The sequence below is a fragment of the Pholcus phalangioides genome, unplaced genomic scaffold (assembly GCF_987345545.1).
Source record: "Pholcus phalangioides strain wild (caught in Gottingen) unplaced genomic scaffold, Ppha-v1.0 ptg000017l_1, whole genome shotgun sequence".
Lineage (NCBI taxonomy): Eukaryota > Metazoa > Arthropoda > Arachnida > Araneae > Pholcidae > Pholcus > Pholcus phalangioides.
In genome coordinates, this window is record NW_028301610.1 from 32,424,574 (window position 1) to 32,443,296 (window position 18,723).

The 18,723-nt window shown below is 33.6% G+C and overlaps 1 protein-coding gene and 1 non-coding gene across 3 annotated transcripts in view; one reads left to right on the top strand and one right to left on the bottom strand.

Moving 5' to 3' along the window:
- Positions 1–18,415, top strand: part of fmt (phosphatase 6 regulatory subunit 1-like protein fmt) — a 143,674-nt gene extending 125,259 nt beyond the window's left edge. Inside the window, exons 20-23 of one of the 2 annotated variants that reach the window (XM_089247105.1) lie at positions 1,896–2,052; positions 4,155–4,213; positions 14,382–14,451; positions 17,108–18,415. In XM_089247105.1, the coding sequence (XP_089103231.1) occupies positions 1,896–2,052; positions 4,155–4,213; positions 14,382–14,451; positions 17,108–17,177 (356 nt within the window). In that variant the 3' untranslated portion in view covers positions 17,178–18,415. The remainder of the gene's footprint in view (positions 1–1,895; positions 2,053–4,154; positions 4,214–14,381; positions 14,452–17,107) is intronic. The other variant, XM_089247106.1, reaches the window with a different exon arrangement.
- On the bottom strand, positions 5,904–5,975 carry TRNAA-AGC (transfer RNA alanine (anticodon AGC)). The gene has a single exon. It is a non-coding gene; the product is annotated as a tRNA-Ala (tRNA).
- Positions 18,416–18,723: the final 308 nt, after the last annotated feature.

Here is an 18,723-nt window from a genome sequence, read left to right on the forward strand (position 1 = left end):
AGGAATTGGAGCAATTTTCCAAATATTTTCTATCTTTGGCATGATAATTTCAAGAATGTCTGCAATAGCTGGATTTTTTCTTGATTGTTGTGCCTTCATATTGCATTGAGTTAGCAAATAACAAAGCATAACATCGCCATAGGTGGGCGAGACCCGAGAATCCCACTCTTTAGGATTTCCTAAAATGTCACAACAATAAAAGCTTCTGGTCATTATTTCGACTGCTATACACCCTCTCAGTCAAGGGGTAAGATTGCAAATGAATACTGAAAACAAGGGAAAAACATCGATGTCACTGAATGAATCACGTGTTCAGGGGAATAGGAAAGCCTCCTCCGCTGTGTCATGTTACAGAATTCTACACATGCGTAAAACTTCAGGGGTGATGAGGAACCTCAAGAAGTTTGAATTTTGGGTAAAAAAATTAAGAGCAGCATTTCCTCACATAAAAAGGCATATTTTAAATTAAATTACAATGGCAATTTCGAAAAAAAAAATATTTTGTTCCACCCTAGTGTGTACCCAGGGCCGTAAGTATGATTTTTGACACCCAGGGCAAACATTATTTTTCCCGCCGCCACAACTTTGAAATTCAATAATTTTATAATGGTGTTCTTTGTTCTGCTGCGGAGCATATGGAATTCTCTACAAACTTCCACTCCGGCAAGACTCCATATTCTCAGGTTTTTTTTACGTGTTTAAGGATCACATCAAATGCAGGAGATAACCCTGAGGCGATGAAACTCAACTATTTATTAATAACAATTAACTAACATAATTTGTTAACAAAGTTAAGAGCATTTTAGGTTGTATTTATAAACATACTAGCAACATCTGGCCAGCGGGAGTGTTAGGTGTAGAAGTCCTAAGAATCATTAGGATCTTCATTTTATAGCCAAAGACTGAGGTAGTGTATGCGCTGCTACATAATTCCATCCCCAGTCGGTAAATGGTACTTGACTCTTCTTCCTCTCCTGGTTGAGCATCTGACATTGGTCGCTGGCTTGATGATTTAGACAAAGTCTTGACATCGGCAGGTATCATATACGCCACGTAGATATATATTCACACACCAATCTTTCTCCTGTATTGAAAAGAATAAGAAAGTTTTTATTGAAACACAATTTTTTTCCCCCATAAAAGACCTAGTTAGAGCCTACCATCAAATCCTGGTCCTTTCCCCTAATATCCCTAAAACAGCCATTATCACACCCTTTGGTGTGTTTGATTTCTGGCATGAATTTAGGTGGGAGCTGTTGTGCATGTTCCTCTATAGTTCCCACATAAAACTGCTGCCCTCCCCTAAATTTTGTCACCCGGACAGTTGCCCCACCCCCTCTAGTTAAGCCCTGTTTGTACCTAACTGTGATGGGGTAGTAAGATATCTTATCAACCGGGTAAAACTTTTGCCCGCATTTAATGTTTTCTTCCAAACTTTCCTCCATTTTTTTAAATTTGAATATCTCAGTGAATATTGCACTTAGAAACATGGATTTTTTTTGCCATCAAGAGAAAGGGCAACAACTTTTCAATTGAGTTTTTGAGGCCAGGATGTCTGTATAAAATGTTAATTTTTGTATTTCAATAACTATGCAACCCCTTGCGACATAAATGATGTATCTGAGTTATACACGTTATTTGATACATTTTCTAATTGAAAGCATGCCTCTGGGGTCAACAGTTCTCCAGTAAAATGCCATACTCCTTCACCTATACACTATATATATAACTACTTTTTTGAAATGCATATAATCAATAGGTTTATATTCAGTATGTCAAGTAACAATCGTTAATGTTGGGAATAAATTTTTTGTTGTGAAAAAAAAAAAAAGATATTTAATGGTAATTGCGTTTGATGTTTGTCATTAAGTAAACAAAGTGTAATATATTTCCAGCAGGATGGGATTCTCCTATAGAAAATGTTCCAATGGATGTTACTCCAATTGCTCTTCAAGATCCGTGGGGGACTTCTGAGCAGTCTAATTCAACATCAGATCAGGATAACTGGGCTGATTTCAGCAATTTTTCTGCATTCAGTTCAGGTGCCAAGTGGTAAGTTTTCATGTGTGTGAAATTTATATATTACACTTACAGCTTTCCATTTTATCTTGTCATCAGTTTCTTTTTTTTCCTCCATTATGCTGAGGTGGTTTTATTTTCCTCTATTGTATAGACACACTCTTGTGATCTTTTTGATACCCTGTTTATTGGGCAAAGGGGCCATTGTTGTATGTATTTTTATTCCATTAAAGAGGGGTGCCAACGTGTGTCACATGACACAAATGGTATGCCATGGTAAACAGGTGTGGTGTGCAGACCTTTTAAAAAAAAATTTTTCTTTAATTTTTCAATCAAAAATTCTTTTCAATTTTTAACTATCTTATGAATGATAGAATTTTAAGCTGCCAAATCTATACTTTGTATAGTAGGTGTAATAATTATGTGATAACTCTTTATTTAGTGTGTTTTTGTTTTTATCTTCCAAACATCCAGTCAGCGATGCAGAAAACATTTGGGGGTTGGGTGCCAGGGTTCCTGGACTTCACGTGTATGGGATTCAATGATTTTTAGGTGGGGCATGCATTGTACGTTCACGAGTTTTAGGGAGGGGAACCTTCAACCTTCCGAAAAATTCAAAGTTTATTGAGGTCCTAGGCCCCTGAGGTTCTTGTGCCTATGTCCAACATGGTGTACACAATATTAACTTTTATCAATACAATACAATCACTATTTGCAATGATAAATTCTTAACAAGAATACCAGAAATGCATTAAGAGCATACCAGCATTTTCATAAATTGATTCCTTTGACTAGCATTACACTCACAGGCTTGTGAGGTTGACAAATTTTGGTTTAAACTCCTCTTTATGTTTTTATTTCCAAAGATGTGAACTGAAGTTTTCAGTTTGCATCTCTCTCGGTGGGTTGTTTCTACCTGCTCTCGAGAATGTTTGTTGATTTACTTGTACACACAAGGGACAGATTTTGGAAAAGGTCAATTCTGTTATGAAAAATAATTAAATAGCCTGTGAAATTTTTTTACAATTAGTGCAGTTCATTTTACCCTCCCCTTCCTTTCAAAACTCTGTAGAAAACTAACCTTGTATTGAGGGGATATATAACATGGTGATATAACATAAGGCAATAAAAGTTTAGTGCTTGTACTTTTTCAGGATATGTGGTGTCTGCAGCGGAAATGAAGAGTTTTAAGGCTTCACTCTGCCTGTAAACCAGTTTTTAAAACCCTTGAAGGGCTTATTTAGAAAATATCACATTGGGACATTTGTCTTTAACTTAGACTTTAAAAATGTTTAATTTTAGAGTTTTGGAAGTAAATATTTTTCAAATGGTGATATCTTATTGCATAATGTTTTAAACTGGATTTGAACTAAAAATTAACATTTTCATATGTATGCTTTGCTGTTGATAGGAGGAATTTTTTTTTTTCTTATCGACTGATGCATGACAATTTTAGAACTTTCATATTTGTCAAAAGAAAAGTTTGTATTGTAAGATAATTATTCCATTTGAGCTTTTATTTACAATATTTTATAAAGAAGATATTTATTAATAGTTTGTTTTAGCTGCTCTCATTCATATGGTCCCAGTGGGTCAGGATTTTCATTAAATGATTCACTTACTCTAGCGCTGAGCATCTTCAGAAGTAATGCAAAGTCAAGAATTAAGTCCATATTTATGCGTTGTGCTAGTTTGATTTACAGTGCTTATTTATGATTGGGAGATTTTGTCAGTGTTATATATATTTGGTAGGAGGGTTGTTAGACATGAAATTGATCTACCTGCTCATCTTTGATTTCGTCAGTATTATTTGATCGGGTGTTTGCTACATCCTTTGCAAATTTCCTACTCTATTCCGCTGTTGTCTGAGTTCCCCTGTGTATCCCTTAGAATTGCTTGAGTGGTTTGGCCAGATAGTGACGAGAGCACCCCCACATACCCAATTGTCACATCAATTTCCATTGCCTGATCCCAGTGTAGGGAGGTAACAGCTGGATGTGCATATATGGGTCATCCAAATATCCATCTATGCAACCAGGATTTTTGGCGTATTGTTATATGAAATTCATAAAATGATAAAATGTTTTTAATATGATATCATATATAAGTTATTAATTTATACGCTCCTCTTCTAGCCAAGAGGGTGTAAGTTCATCTACTATGGAAATGGAAACATCTGAATCTGTCAAATCTGGTAAATGTTATTTACTTTTATTTTAATATCCCACTTCTGTGTTTCTTTTAATTTTAATATCAGGAAATGTGTTCATGGCATGTAATTTATTTTTTTTCCCTTTGCTTCTTTAAATAAAAATTAAATGGTATTTCATTATGCTTTATTATGATTATTGTTTTTTTTTTATAATAACAGCTCTAAAATTGCTGCCATCCAGATAGTAATACTAGGAGCTCATATGTGAGAAATAATTTTTCAGAGTTGTAATGATTGTATTGAAACAACAAATTTAATTCAAGAGACATAACAAAAGTTGGGTGTTGCTGCTGAATTCACATGGATACAGCATTAAGTTCATCTTCAAATTTATTGCTGCTGTTCGGAAGGAAATAAAAAAATGTCTTTCCTATAAGAAAAATTTACTTGGCAATGGACAAAATTGTTTATTATACAGAACCTGATGATTCCCACAAGTATACTAGAGGCAAGCAGACTCTTGTGAGCTGCTGTGTGTGTGAACAGATATGTGGCGCTGCGATCGTCACGAGAAAGCGCGCGCGTCCGTGGAGAAAGAAAAGAATTATTGCTTCTTCTTCCGGCGCTCGACAAGGTTGTAACACCTCTGTGTGAATAAATTTATCTTACTATACTGTGGCGGTACTGTGGCGCTGCGATCGTCACGAGAAAGCGCGCGCCACAGATATATAGAAGCTAATGGCTGATCCCAGCCAAGCAATGGACATACCCCCTCTCCACTTACTAGCAGATGTTCGCTCAAATATTTTATCCATGGTGTGTGACTTTCCACCTTTCCAGCATCTGAAAATCTTCCATTTTAACATCTTAATTTACGCAAGAATAGGTCTACGCGCTCAATCTGAAAAGATTCTTGTCACCAATCAAAGGGTTTTGAACATTTCAAACAAATAATTTTTTTATTCCTTTCCATTGCTAAACTAGATTTAATATATATATAACTGATAACTATGAAATGTGCACAAATAAAATATATTTATGTATAGATTAATATAAAACTCATTCTGTTGTTACAACCAAATGTTTTTTTCATATGTTAAGCCCTATGGATAATCTCATGTAACAATTAGAGAGAGATTTTATAATGATATCTGAAGAAAATTATATTAGGAACAAGATAGCACTGTATTTCTTGACTAATCTTGTCTTAGCACTCATGTCTAAAAAAGAAATTGAAGGCTGGTGGTGCCTATGTTACTTTTGGTTTTGAAAAACAATCTTGAAAAAAGTAACTCTGAAAATTATAGTATAATATTCTAATAGCTATTAATGTGTGAAATGAGACATTTCAACCTGCTTGGGATTGGCTTTGAACATTAGCAAACATTTTCCAACAAATATTTGTTTGTAGAATATAGATAAACAGTGATTACTGGAATGTAATGGATTTAATTTCATTCTGGAAAGGTGCTGCCAGATATTTAAATAGGGCACTTATGTTATGTTGAAAAAAAAAAATATTTTTTTTACTGATTGTAGTACTTATACCCATGTGGTGGATAGGACAAGAAATATGGTAATATACTTGAATTGAGAAAAACCAGAAAAAAATGCTACTTGTGTTATAGCTTGGGAGATTGAAATCAGTCTAAATTAAATAATACAAGATATACTGAAGACTGGATGTTGTGAAGATATTTATTATTTGAGATGCTAAGGAAAAACTCATCTCTGCCTCTACCGGGAGTCGAACCCGGGTCCCTCGATTGCTGGACGAGTGCTCTGACCACTAAGCTATAGAGGAGATAGAGATTTTCCTTCGCTAGAGCATAAAAATATATGTGCCGAACGGAACCGTGCAATGGACGGTGAACCGATCAGCCAATAGCTCATGGACGACGAGCCACCAGATGGCTATATATATGACATGAATTTCGCTCTTCACTTGTTAATACAAGATATACTGAAGACTGGATGTTGTGAAGATATTTATTATTTGAGATGTTAATTTTTTTAAGGAAACGGAACCGTCCATTGCACGGTTCCGTTCGGCACATATATACGCTCTAGCGAAGGAAAATCTCTATCTCCTCTATAGCTTAGTGGTCAGAGCACTCGTCCGGCAATCGAAGGACCCGGGTTTGACTCCCGGTAGAGGCAGAGATGAGTTTTTCCTTCCTTAAAAAAATTAACATCTCAAATAATAAATATCTTCACAACATCCAGTCTTCAGTATATCTTGTATTAACAAGTGAAGAGCGACATTCATGTCATAAATTAAATAAATTAAAACACCTCGGATATAATGTCAATAGGTGCCAGTCATTGCAGATTCCTGTAAAGCAGTCATTTTCAAACTCATGCCCTGTCAATACTCATCTGTGGCTCCCCAGGGTAGTTTAAGGATACAGCCACACAGGTGTGGAGCAGGAGTTCTCTTGCCAGTTGGAGTGGCTGCATGAGTGATTTGAACATACTGTGGTTATCTTTTTTCCCTTCCATTTAGAAATGGAACATCTAATAATCAAAATAATTTCAGTTACTGAAAAGTACTGGAGTTTGTATGATGTGAAGAATCAGGATTTTTTTTAAATAGGAAGAAAAACTACTTCCATGATCATTGCGAAATTTTATAGGAACATCTATATGACGTGTGGGTTGGATTACTTCCATCCTTAATTTTATTACTTTCTAAAAAAATTTTTAATTTAACAATTAAATTAACAATTTAAAATGTTTAAAAATGTTTGCTAAAATTTGGGTCTGAATGTACATTTTTTTGTTAAATACTTTTCATTAGGAAATTGCTGCACTGGGAGTTCATCTGATTGAAGTAATTTTCTAAATTCGTTTCATGCCATAAAACTGATTTTATTTTCTTTATTTTTCCAGTGGACTTGCAAAAAGTAAAAAGCTACAGCATAAGTCCCCCCCCCCCCCAAAATCATTTAGACAAAAATATAAAAAATAACTTACTGATCAATATTTGTATCGTTGTCAATAACATGTAAAATTTTAAATTACTTGAAGACATGAAAAACACAAGTTTTCAAAATGCAGTAACACCCCTCTTAGAGGCGGTCGCCCGTCTTCTATATGGAAATAATTTCTCTGTGTATAACAAAGGTATACATTTTAAACCCCTGATTAATGGTCACCCTTCTTTTACGGGCAAATGTTTTTGCCCCACCAGTGTCCGCAAAAGAGAGGTTTACTGTAATAGAGTGTTTCAGTTTTATTAACTGCTGTATTCAGTTTTGTGAGACTCTTCAAAACAGAGTATCTGAAGTTACTGTAACAAATTTTAAGTTTTTTATGGCGACATCTATTCTTTCATATTTTTGTTCTGAAATAATATCTTGGAAAAAAGCATTTCAAATGATTTAACAAATATTATCACAAAAAATGAGTAACTTTGCCTGGTTTTAATTTACACAAAAATTGCCACGTTTTTAAGACAAATAAATCACACTGGTCGAATGGTCGACGCGTTTCGGCTCTTCAATGGAGAGCCGTCATCAGGACCTCGTGGTCAGAACTCACACGAATGAAGAGTAATGTTTACGTCTGGTCGTCCGAAGAGTTCGCCTTTGTATTTGCTGCGTCCGAGTGGTCTTTGGATGCGAATTGGGGAGCCAACACTTTACAACAGATGGCTCCCCAATTCGCATCCAAAGACCACTCGGACGCAGCAAATACAAAGGCGAACTCTTCGGACGACCAGACGTAAACATCACTCTTCATTCGTGTGAGTTCTGACCACGAGGTCCTGATGACGGCTCTCCATTGAAGAGCCGAAACGCGTCGACCATTCGACCAGTGTGATTTATTTGTCTTAAAAACGTGGCAATTTTTGTGTAAATGTAGATTTAACAAATATTCATTATTGTTTTAATTTTCTTTGAATTTTCTATTAAGTAAGAGTACAGTTTCCATTTTTTTTATCTGTTTGCTTAATTTTTGATTAGCCTAGTGATGGCAGTGAAAATACTGTCATTGACTGCGTTTGCCAATGAACAGATTATGCAACATTTGTAGCAATTAAATTACTATTCAGTTAAATTGATTGCCTCGTGTATAATGAATACAATCTTAAAATGCTGTGAAAAACAATAAATTAAGTTAAGTAAAAAGAGTAAAGTGTGTGATCATTAGTAAGTGGAGTAATTCAAGCTCTGTATACATCTTGAGGTACTATTGTAATGGAACAGCCAATAGGAGCAGACAGTGATGTCAACAGACTTGCTTCAATTTAATGGTACAATCACGCACATGTGGCCAGGCGTATGAGCTGCATGAAAATCTGCTTTATGTCTAGCTTCAAAAATTGGCCATGTGGCTGTAGCCTAGAAAAAGAACCACGCCAAAGCTTTGAGCAGGCAGACATCAATATTGCAAACTCTCATCAACATTTTTGACCTGCAGTTCCCTTGGAGCCCCACACTTTGGGAACCACTTTCATAGAGAATTATGTAAATGATTTCTGGTTCCTAATATCCATTAAATGCAACAACTTCAGATATAATGATATTTTTCATGGTTTGTAGTAATTTTATAAAAAAAATTCATGAAAACATTTGTTCTGTATGAAACCAGCAAAAAGATTTGGATCATTGATTAGCTATTTTAGAAATGACTTGTATGTATAAAAATTTTCACAATGATAATTAGGAAATTTTTGATTTTTATTGATAATTGTTTTTTTTAATATTGTTCAACGGATTAAGATTGTGAATCAAAATCGCAAACATTTTTGAGTGATGTCCTTGACACCTTTCGAATGATTAGCAAAGATAGGAACAAGTTTTGTAACACATGATCAGGAACTGTTTTCATAAATCAGGCTTTAATCATAATTACTCAAGAAATTGTATAGCAATGCTGATTTTATAACAATAAAATAATGGGTACAGGATGTTTGGACGTATGACACTTGGATGCTGGACAATCTTCAGGATCGTTACAATTGCAGGGCTCCCACTTATCTTACTTTTTTACCAAATTCTATCAACAAAATTTGTGTAATTGATTTCAATTGAGCAGGAAATCATGGATATATTGCCAAATATTATAAATGTTGTAGATTGCAACTAATGATTCTGCCAAAGCAGAAATTGTGTTGTTCTCAAATTTATTTGGAAGGGGGGAGGGTGTATGTGGATCATTTGGTTTATTAATTTTTTATATAACTTTGTCTAAGGGTTCAACAAGTAGAGAAGTGATTAAAAAACTTCTGTCTGGATGGAAAAAATAATTTTGCATTTACTACTTCATGGTCTTGGACAGTAACTAACATTCATCATTCAAAATTATAGTCCACATTTGGTGTATAGGGGAAACAATAGTTTGCATTACAAAGCAGTTGGATACATAGGCTTATTTCAGGTTTGATGACTCTGATGCTACCCAGTAGCATTCAATTATCTTCTGTATTTTTAAGGCATAAGCAATATTTACAATGCTCAGCAAAGAGCTACAAATGGAAGTGCTTCATTTGTCAAAAATGATTACACTGGTATTGATCAATAAAGTGTAAACATCCGTTTAAAAAAATGATGGACATCACACACAGTAAAATCATTCGTTTCACCTTGGCTTATTTACATCAGATCTTGTAATTTACACATTTTGCACTGTGCTTTTGAAAATGGTCTGGAAGGAGCATCATTTTTAAAATAACATGTCTTCATAATTTGCTGTGCATTGTGGAGAGAGTTGACAGAATGTAATTTATATTGTGAGGAGGAATAGAACAGAATTATCTGTGGTTGCTAGTACACTGTTTTGGCCAAAATTTGTTTTGTAACCAAGTCATTTCTGTCATTTTGCTTTGTTCTGAGTCAATTTTATAGGATACTGAAATAGTATTATGGGAAATTAATTTTAAATAAAAAATTTTTTGGGATTTGTTTTTGTAATGCTATGATTATGTTGTCTAGACCCCATCCTACTTTTTACTCTTGCTTTTCCTACTTTTCTAATTTTTTGAGTGGGAGCCCTGCAATCGTTAATTATATCTTATTCATAAATACAAATACAACGCCACAACAGGCAAGATGCCTAACGAGGTGGCTGAGAAAAAGATGCCCATAACAAATATGGATGTCATATATTTCAAAAATTCAGCAACCCAATTAAAAACACACAATCACAAAAATTATAAACAATATATATACACATGACAATGTATAATGCATATTTTTTAATAATTTGTGAATAAAAAGTATGACTGTGATTAATTATATCTTATTTATTTAATGTTTACTTTAAATATATGCATGATAAAATGAATATAAAATAAACTTTTTTCATGCTGATGTAGCTAATAACGTATAGGCCAAACTAAATGTGGCATTAAAATTCATTTAAATGAGCGTAACTAATCTAGAATTTAACCACTGTTCCACTTTCTGAGATTGATGTACTTTTTTGTCGACTAAGATTACTTAGTCGACAAGATTTTTAAGAATCATTCAATATCATTTGGATTTTCCAACTCTTCAACAACTTGAAAAGTACACCATTATTCTCAAAAATCTGGCAACATTTCCCTTCATCCATATGACCATTACATTCTCATGAATTTTCCTCGCCATTATCACTCTTATATTATTTCACACTAATTTATTCTGTGATTGTGGTTACTCCTCTTTTCCCCCCATTCATTTCAACCTAGTAACTCTGTAACAGTGTTATCCGAACATATAATTGTGAAGAGTAATTTCACTCTTCTCCCAAATGTTAAGGGGTATTTTTTATCAATGAGAAATAACTCTACTTGAGAAAAAATAAAACCCCAAAATTTGAAGGATGGTATTGAATTTTGAGGCATAAATCATGCATTTGCATATAGATGTGTATTGCGGAATACTGCTCCTGAAGCAAGCAACCTCTGCTCTAAGATATTTTTTGTTTTGTACTGGGTTGCTGTATTTTATAAATATATGACATCCATATTTGTTATGGGCATCTTTTTCTCAGCCACCTTGTTGAGCATTTTGTCTGTCGTGGCCTTGTATTTATGTTTGAATATTTCTTTTGCTACTGAAAAAGAAATTCTTAAAGTTCAGAAATTTGTCTAGTCATCGTCCATACCATTATTTTTCAATCTTTCTGAACCTGAGTATCAGTGAAGCATCTGAAACTATTCAACAGACAACTAATTTAGTGCGTGTATGTTTTATGTGGCTGGTTTTTACATGTCGCAGCTTTGTGTATATATGTTACGGTAAATGTTATTAAATCTGTTGTATATACTTACCAATCATCTTGGCAGCTATTAATTCCCTCAGATTAGAAGGTGTTTCGGAGCTTTTAACTGACCTTTCAACCTTTTCCCACAAATCCTCAATTGGGTTGAGATTGGGTGACTGATGTGGAAATTGGAGCAATTGAAACTCTGGCTCATGTTCCTGAAACCAATCAGATAATTACATCCCTGTGGGAGGGTGCATTGTGCTACTGGAAATGGCCAACATTACGGTCATAAACGGGTGCACCATGGTCAGCAATAATGTGGAGGTTAGCACTGGCATTGATGGATGTATCCAATAGAAATAAGGGAACAATAGTATACCAGGAAAATGCTCCCAGACCGTGATTCTGTCGCCAACCGCTTAAACAGTTGTTATGTGGCATGCCGGATCCATAGCTTCGTGCTGTTTGCACTACACATAGATCCTGCCATTAACATCATGGGGAAGAAATCTTGACTCGTCAGACCAGACAACCTTCATCCATTCATCAAGTGTCAAATTTCGGCATTCTCTAGCCCACAAAAGCAGTTTTCTTTGGTTTTGCAGCGAAATCAAAAAGACTGTTGTTGGTCGCTGACTATTAAAACCAATTTGTTTTAAGGTCCGTCTTGTAGAGCATATGGATATGCTTTGCTATGATCTCAATTTGTATTGTGCTGCAGCTCTTCTGTTGCTGCACAGGATGCATGTCAGTTGCCTGGCACCTCTTTCATTATCAAGCGATTTCTGCCAACCATTCAGCTTTCCGCTCAATTTTTTTTTGGCTTAGCTGCTAGTTTTTGAAGACTCAAGATACTGTTATATAAGAAAAACCAAGATGGTTAGCAGCTTCAGAGATACTGTAACTGCCCCTTCTGTTACCCACAATCAAAGTCACTCGAATCTCGTTTTCCTCATGAACAGGCAAATTGCAATGTTAACTGGTGCTTCTGACCTGGAGAAAGCTTTTTATCAGCAAATCCGGTTTATGACATCAGCACAAGTGCTGCATGGATGAGTCGACGTTTCAGTGAGGGGTGTTCCTAATTTTTCGGCAACTGAGTGTATACACTGCATGTAATTTTCATGAAATAGCTTAAGAAATGAAATAAAATTAAAATCACGTTTTTATAAAAGAAATCAAGTATTTTTTACAGCTAACATTACTGGTGAAATATTGTTCTGGAATAAAAGAGTTTAATTTTTAACTAAATTAAAAAGCATAATCATAATTTTTGGTAAATAAAGCACACCCGGAAAAATGGGCAAGAAAAAGTTTTTGTGGAAATGCAGCAACTTTTTTTGTATGCTGCAGATTTGATAAGCTATGCATAATTTTCATTTAAGGACTAACAAAAATAGTAACATTTGCATATAAAATAAAATTTTGTGTGTTTAACTTGCCCTTTTTTAATTTTTATTTTAAAATATAACACATTACTGATTGAATACACTGGAAATTTTATCCTAGAGTGAAATTAATTTTTTTTAATTTCCTTAAAAATCAGAAAGAAAAGTTTTTGTATAGGCATCCCTCACTTTATGCGATTAATTTATTCCACAAAATAGTCGCATAAGACAAAATCATGTAAAGTGAGTGAATTTTAACACTTAAAGTTACAGTTTAGCATTTAAATTTAAATTATATCTTTTTAATGAAGCAGTCGAGATCTGACTGACAAGCAGCATTTGATTTGTCTCCGTATAAAAATTTTAGCAGCAAAGCAAGAGAATTCCATGTATTTTTCACAAATATGAAAATTCTAGTTTCACTCGTACTGCTTTTTAAATCGATTAAATTTCTCGTGGCATTGTCAATGTGTTCCCAAACGTTTTTCATCAGTGAGATCTAGGGAGTTGTATCTGAGAATTTCTCTCATATTTGTCTCGGCTACTTCATAAAATCCAACGTATTTCATCATAATAGGATTTAACTATGTTATATATATCTTCAATTTGCAAGCCCATTTCTAGGATTGAAGTCAAACTCTCAGCCGAATTTTGCAGGTTAGAATTCTTAAAATCACCTTTTAAAAATTGCATTATAGGAAATCGTGTAATGTGAAGGAAACCTGTTAGACTGCTGCTTTGAATTTAGCAGCGTGAGCTAAAAATTAGCATTTAGCTTTCAAAGCTATATAAGGCATAGCTTTAGTACAGGAAATTAAAGTACATAAAAAATGCTCATAAAATTTATTAGATTCCTATAATACAATCAAAGTCAGAAAGAAATGTTATTGGATAGGCCTTTGCTTTGAATGAAACATAACAGCTTGAAATTATCTGTTAAAGTTATATAAGCTGTAGCTTTATTATAAGAAATTGTGATAAATAAAAATCATTATAGAGATATAGATGGCTTCTTTCTCAGTCAGAGATATCAAGGAAACAGTTATTTTCCGGATATTATGCTGAGGTGAGCTCGGAAAGAAAAGTCATCACGTCTCCGCCGGGACTCGAACCCAGGCCTCTTGCATACCGGGCAAGCATGCTACCATCTACACCACTGGAGACACATGAATCTACCTTCCTAATTTCACGCACTGTGTCGTGAGGCGTTGAAGTAGAGGCATTAGTAGCCTTTCTTAACTTCAGGAAATGGCCCCCGGGTGGGACGGTTTAGAGAGATATAGATGGCTTCTTTCTCAGCCAGAGATATCAAGGAAACAGTTATTTTCCGGATATTATGCTGAGGTGAGCTCGGAAAGAAAAGTCATCACATCTCAGGAAGGCAGATTCATGTGTCTCCAGTGGTGTAGATGGTAGCATGCTTGCCCGGTATGCAAGAGGCCTGGGTTCGAGTCCCGGCGGAGACGTGATGACTTTTCTTTCCGAGCTCACCTCAGCATAATATCCGGAAAATAACTGTTTCCTTAAAAATCATTATGTTCTGATTGTTTTTGTTAAGTGATATTTTTATTTAGTGTTTTTTACCAATTTTTTATTATGTGTGATTTTCATAATACTTTTTTCAGCTTCTAATGCAGAGTTGAGCTGTACTTCAGGCAATTCAGATCCTGATGTTTTTGTTACTAGTACTTCAGAGTGAGTATAGTTTTTTGCTATTGGTATATATATTTCACAGGTTTGACATAATAAATATTTTTATATAATTTTTTTTGTGAATAAGTTGTTTGTATTTTCTTAATGCAATGAAGATTGTTGACAAAAAAAGTTGATTACTTCCACACAAAAAGCAATTTGAAATATTTTCTTCCCTCCTGTTTTTCACAAATCAAGTTGTTTTCTTTCCTGAAATGTAACCAAAAATAGGTTCAAAAATTTTTTTTCTTGCTACTTCCAATATTTTTTATTGTTAAATATTAAGGTACCACAATTTTTTGCTACCTGTATTATTAAAATAAATTCAATGTTTTACATTTGAAGGGTCCAGGGGAAAAACAACTTTACAACAAACAAAAATTAGATTTTGAGAAAAACGAGTTTGAAAATTTGGAGTGTAATGGTTTTTCCAATTAAGCAAACTTTATCGCTATTTTTTATGGCTTTAAAGTCGATCTACACCAAAAATGAATGCACGTGGCGATAGTAGTGTCGTCTTGCAGCTTTCAATGAATACTATCTCATTTTTGAAAAAATTGCTGTGAAATCATTCCCCTGGACCCTTCATTTAACTTACATTTTTCAAGTTTTCTTTGAAAATTTTATAACATTGCTATTGATGGAACTTGAAGTGAAAAAAGTCCTGAAGAATAAAAATCTATTTTTCATCAACTTAAAAAAGAAATTAGTGTCTTAATTTGTAAAAAAGATTTGATTCAAATCCCTCGCAGTGAGAAATTTTGCTCTCTGAAATAAAATTTTTCAATAACACTACAAAAAAGTTTAGTTACAAAATTTTATTGAATTTTCTTATGCATATTGCTATCACTTTCGTCTGGAGAATTTTGGTACTTTTCAATGTTTGATTTCTTCTAAAACTCTACCTTCATTAAGGCCTCGAGTCCACTTTTGAAAGCTTTCACAAGTGCCTGTTACAAACTAAGAGATCTCTCTGACTAAACAAAGACGATCATGCTCTAGTCTCCCAAACCTTATATTTAGCCTAGCACTTTGTTTCTAGAAAAACAATTTTCTTTGCATGGTTTTGTGAACAGGTACAAGCGTATCTTACAAAAAAACAGCTGTCTTTATCACAAATGAATGAAAGCCCAATCAAATCTAATGTTTTTGGACAAATATGAAAAAAACGAGTGCCGTAATAAATAACAGAATTTTACGATCATTTTGAAACATTGTGGGTTCCATTTTCAAAGAATAAAAATGGTCTTGGATGGAAAGGACCATGACACCAGCTATCACGGTAAATGCAAACAAATTACTTTAAAAAGGGCAGTGAGTGTTTACTTGATGTTTCCTTTCATTGTGTAAGTTCTCTGATTGGTTTATGAATTGGTGATCTATTGTAAAATATTTTGGTATGATAAAGTTGTTCCATGACAAAGGAATCGTTGGTGACAGTGATTAAAACATATGTGTGAAATATTTAGTTATCTATGGAAAATCAACCCTGATTCCTTCGCTGTGTAATCAATTTCTTGTATTGAAATATTTCACAAATACGTCACCAATTTATAAACCAATCAGAATTTACACAATGAAGGAAGCATAATCAACTAAGCACTCGTTGTTGCCTTTTTCATTCTTTTGTTGGTGTTTATGGTCCTTTCCATCCAAGAACATTTTAAATTAATTTTTATCTTTTGAGAACAGAACCCACTGTGTTTTGAAACGATTATGAGGATCTGGATTTTATTACATCACTTGGTTTTATTTCATATCAAAAGCATTGGATTTTATTGGTTTTATATTGTGACATTGTGACATCTCACACAATCGACCCTCCCCCGCCCCCCCCCCCCCCCCAAGAGTTGGGTCAGCAACCTTGAGCGTATCATGTTATCACAGGGACTGGAGACGATTGTCTGGAAACAGCAGCAGAGAGTCACTACACAACACTGCATGAGGTTCTATATTTAGGTCTGCTTTCATAATAATCAAGTTAATTATGTGTTTTAATTAATAAATGTTTGTTGCAAAAACAGTGACTCTGAAATATCAATGTATGTCGTTCCCATAAATGCTATTGTTCTGCCCAGTCCATTCCAGTGCGCTACCGAAGGTTCAGTATTACAGAAACCAATTATTTTAAAATTATTTCAAAATGTTCATGTCTTAACAAAAATAGGAGAGAAAAATTCTGATTAACAAGTTTTCTTCCTGTGGTTTGAGGTGTTTTCATCCCTTGAATCATTGTTCAACAATATTTTTCACCATTGGAAGAAGTCATCACCATCTGAAAAAAATTCTTTTATAGGCGCCAGCTTTGAAATGAGCTACTAAGCCCAAAACATTACTTTTAAAGTGATATAAGCCTTTGTTTTTATTAAGGAAAATTGTGGTTTCTGAATTTTTAAGTATTAACCAATTCGTATAGTCATCAAATAGCATTGATGTCAATAAAAATTTTTGTTATCTTTCAATTTCAACATCACCCTTTTTAAATTTTGATTAATAGGGGGAATTGCAGTTTATGCAAGTTCAAGTAATTTTAAAGTTCATGCATAGTTGGAGTTGTCGAGTTTGATTTGTTTTCATCATTTTATATTTGTGTGTGTTCATTTTCTTTCATTTTCTATTTTTTTTTTTTATTATTATTATTATATTTTTTTTTTTGCAGGCAAAAAGAAAGCGCAACATCTGATCAGAAAGATAGTTTAAAAAGTGAAGTTAAAAATGGTGTTGTTTGATTTATTTGTGCACTTAAATTGTACAGTCACGGCCATTGTGGACCAATTACATGTTCATTTTGCAGTGAGATGATCTAATATTCAGTTAATGTGAAAATATACAGAAAGGGTACTCTGAGTGTATCCTTAGGATTTGAAAGATCACAAACTGATTACTAAATATTTATGCCCTGAGAAACATAGCTTATCGAAATATGCTCTATTTTGGAAAGATGAAAATTGTAAGTTGCAACATTTATTGGAACATCTTTTATATGCAAATACATCAACATCAGTTTGGCATTCAAGTGGGTTTTTTCTTAAGTAATTTGATTTTATTATTCTCTCTTTTCTCAATTTTTTTTATCACATAGTAATATAGACCGAAAATGCCTGTCTTTGTTGTTTTATGATCCAGTTCACTCATTTGAAACTCTTGCAATAAGAATTAGTTGTATGTAAATGATGCATAATTTATTGGTTTTTGTTTATTTTTCTTTGTTTTCGGTGACTGATTTTATTCATATGATTACTGTTATACATTAGATTTCCATTTATAAGAGTTCTTTGCATCTATGCAGATTAATTATTGAAAAATGAAACTATACATATAAACAATATAAAAGTATGTTGGATTTTGTTTTCAATAGGTTTCAGAATCAGGGTAAGAATACTCGTTCTCTCTCTATATATATATATACATGTGTGTGTATATATAGCATCAACTAAACATTCTTTCTCAATATAGTGAAAGAGAGAGAAATGAATGTGATCAAAATTATGAGTGGTTTTAAAAGCAATAAAAACATGATTAACTTATACAGACCTTATAGCATTAAATTTATTTTCATCACATATTAAAACTATATATACTCTGATTTATAGGATAAGTTTTTTTTTCCTACTTGTCCTACTATTCTTTTTTATGTCTCTTAATCTATACTCTGATAGTAGTGACAGCAGGTCTGGTTTTGAGCTATCAGATATCCAATTGTTTCGAAAGCAGTTAATTTTTTATTTTAATTCTGAGTTATTTAAATTGATGGAACTCAAAAATACAGTTATCCTTGTGTTAAAATGTACTCAACTATTTATTATTTCATGTACCATATGTTCAGTATGTAATTATAGCCATTGATTCAGTCCTTTCCCTACTTTTTCTTGTTTTTTTTTTCTTTTTTTGTTTTTTTGCCAACACTGAATACAGTATGCATAATAAAAGAAAACTATGCAGCAATAAAATGTTTTTTAATGTGTTATTCTTGTATTTTTTTATTGCTGGTATTGTATAACTGCTTTTGTGTATAAAACAAAAATTCAATTTATAGTAGATATGTAAACACTCTCATGCCTTTCAAAAAAGCCAAGAAAATTCAAACAGCTTAAAGAATGGAGGAACCATTTGCTTATGGATGGTGACCATAAAAACTTAACTCTGACTAAATATAATCATGGGACTCCTAAAAAACTATGGACCTTGTCTGCATTCTAGTATTAAAGCAGCCTTTCCTTTGCTTTCCCTCACAGTGATATCTTCGCTCATAAATTTTTTGGCTAAAGGTGGTTT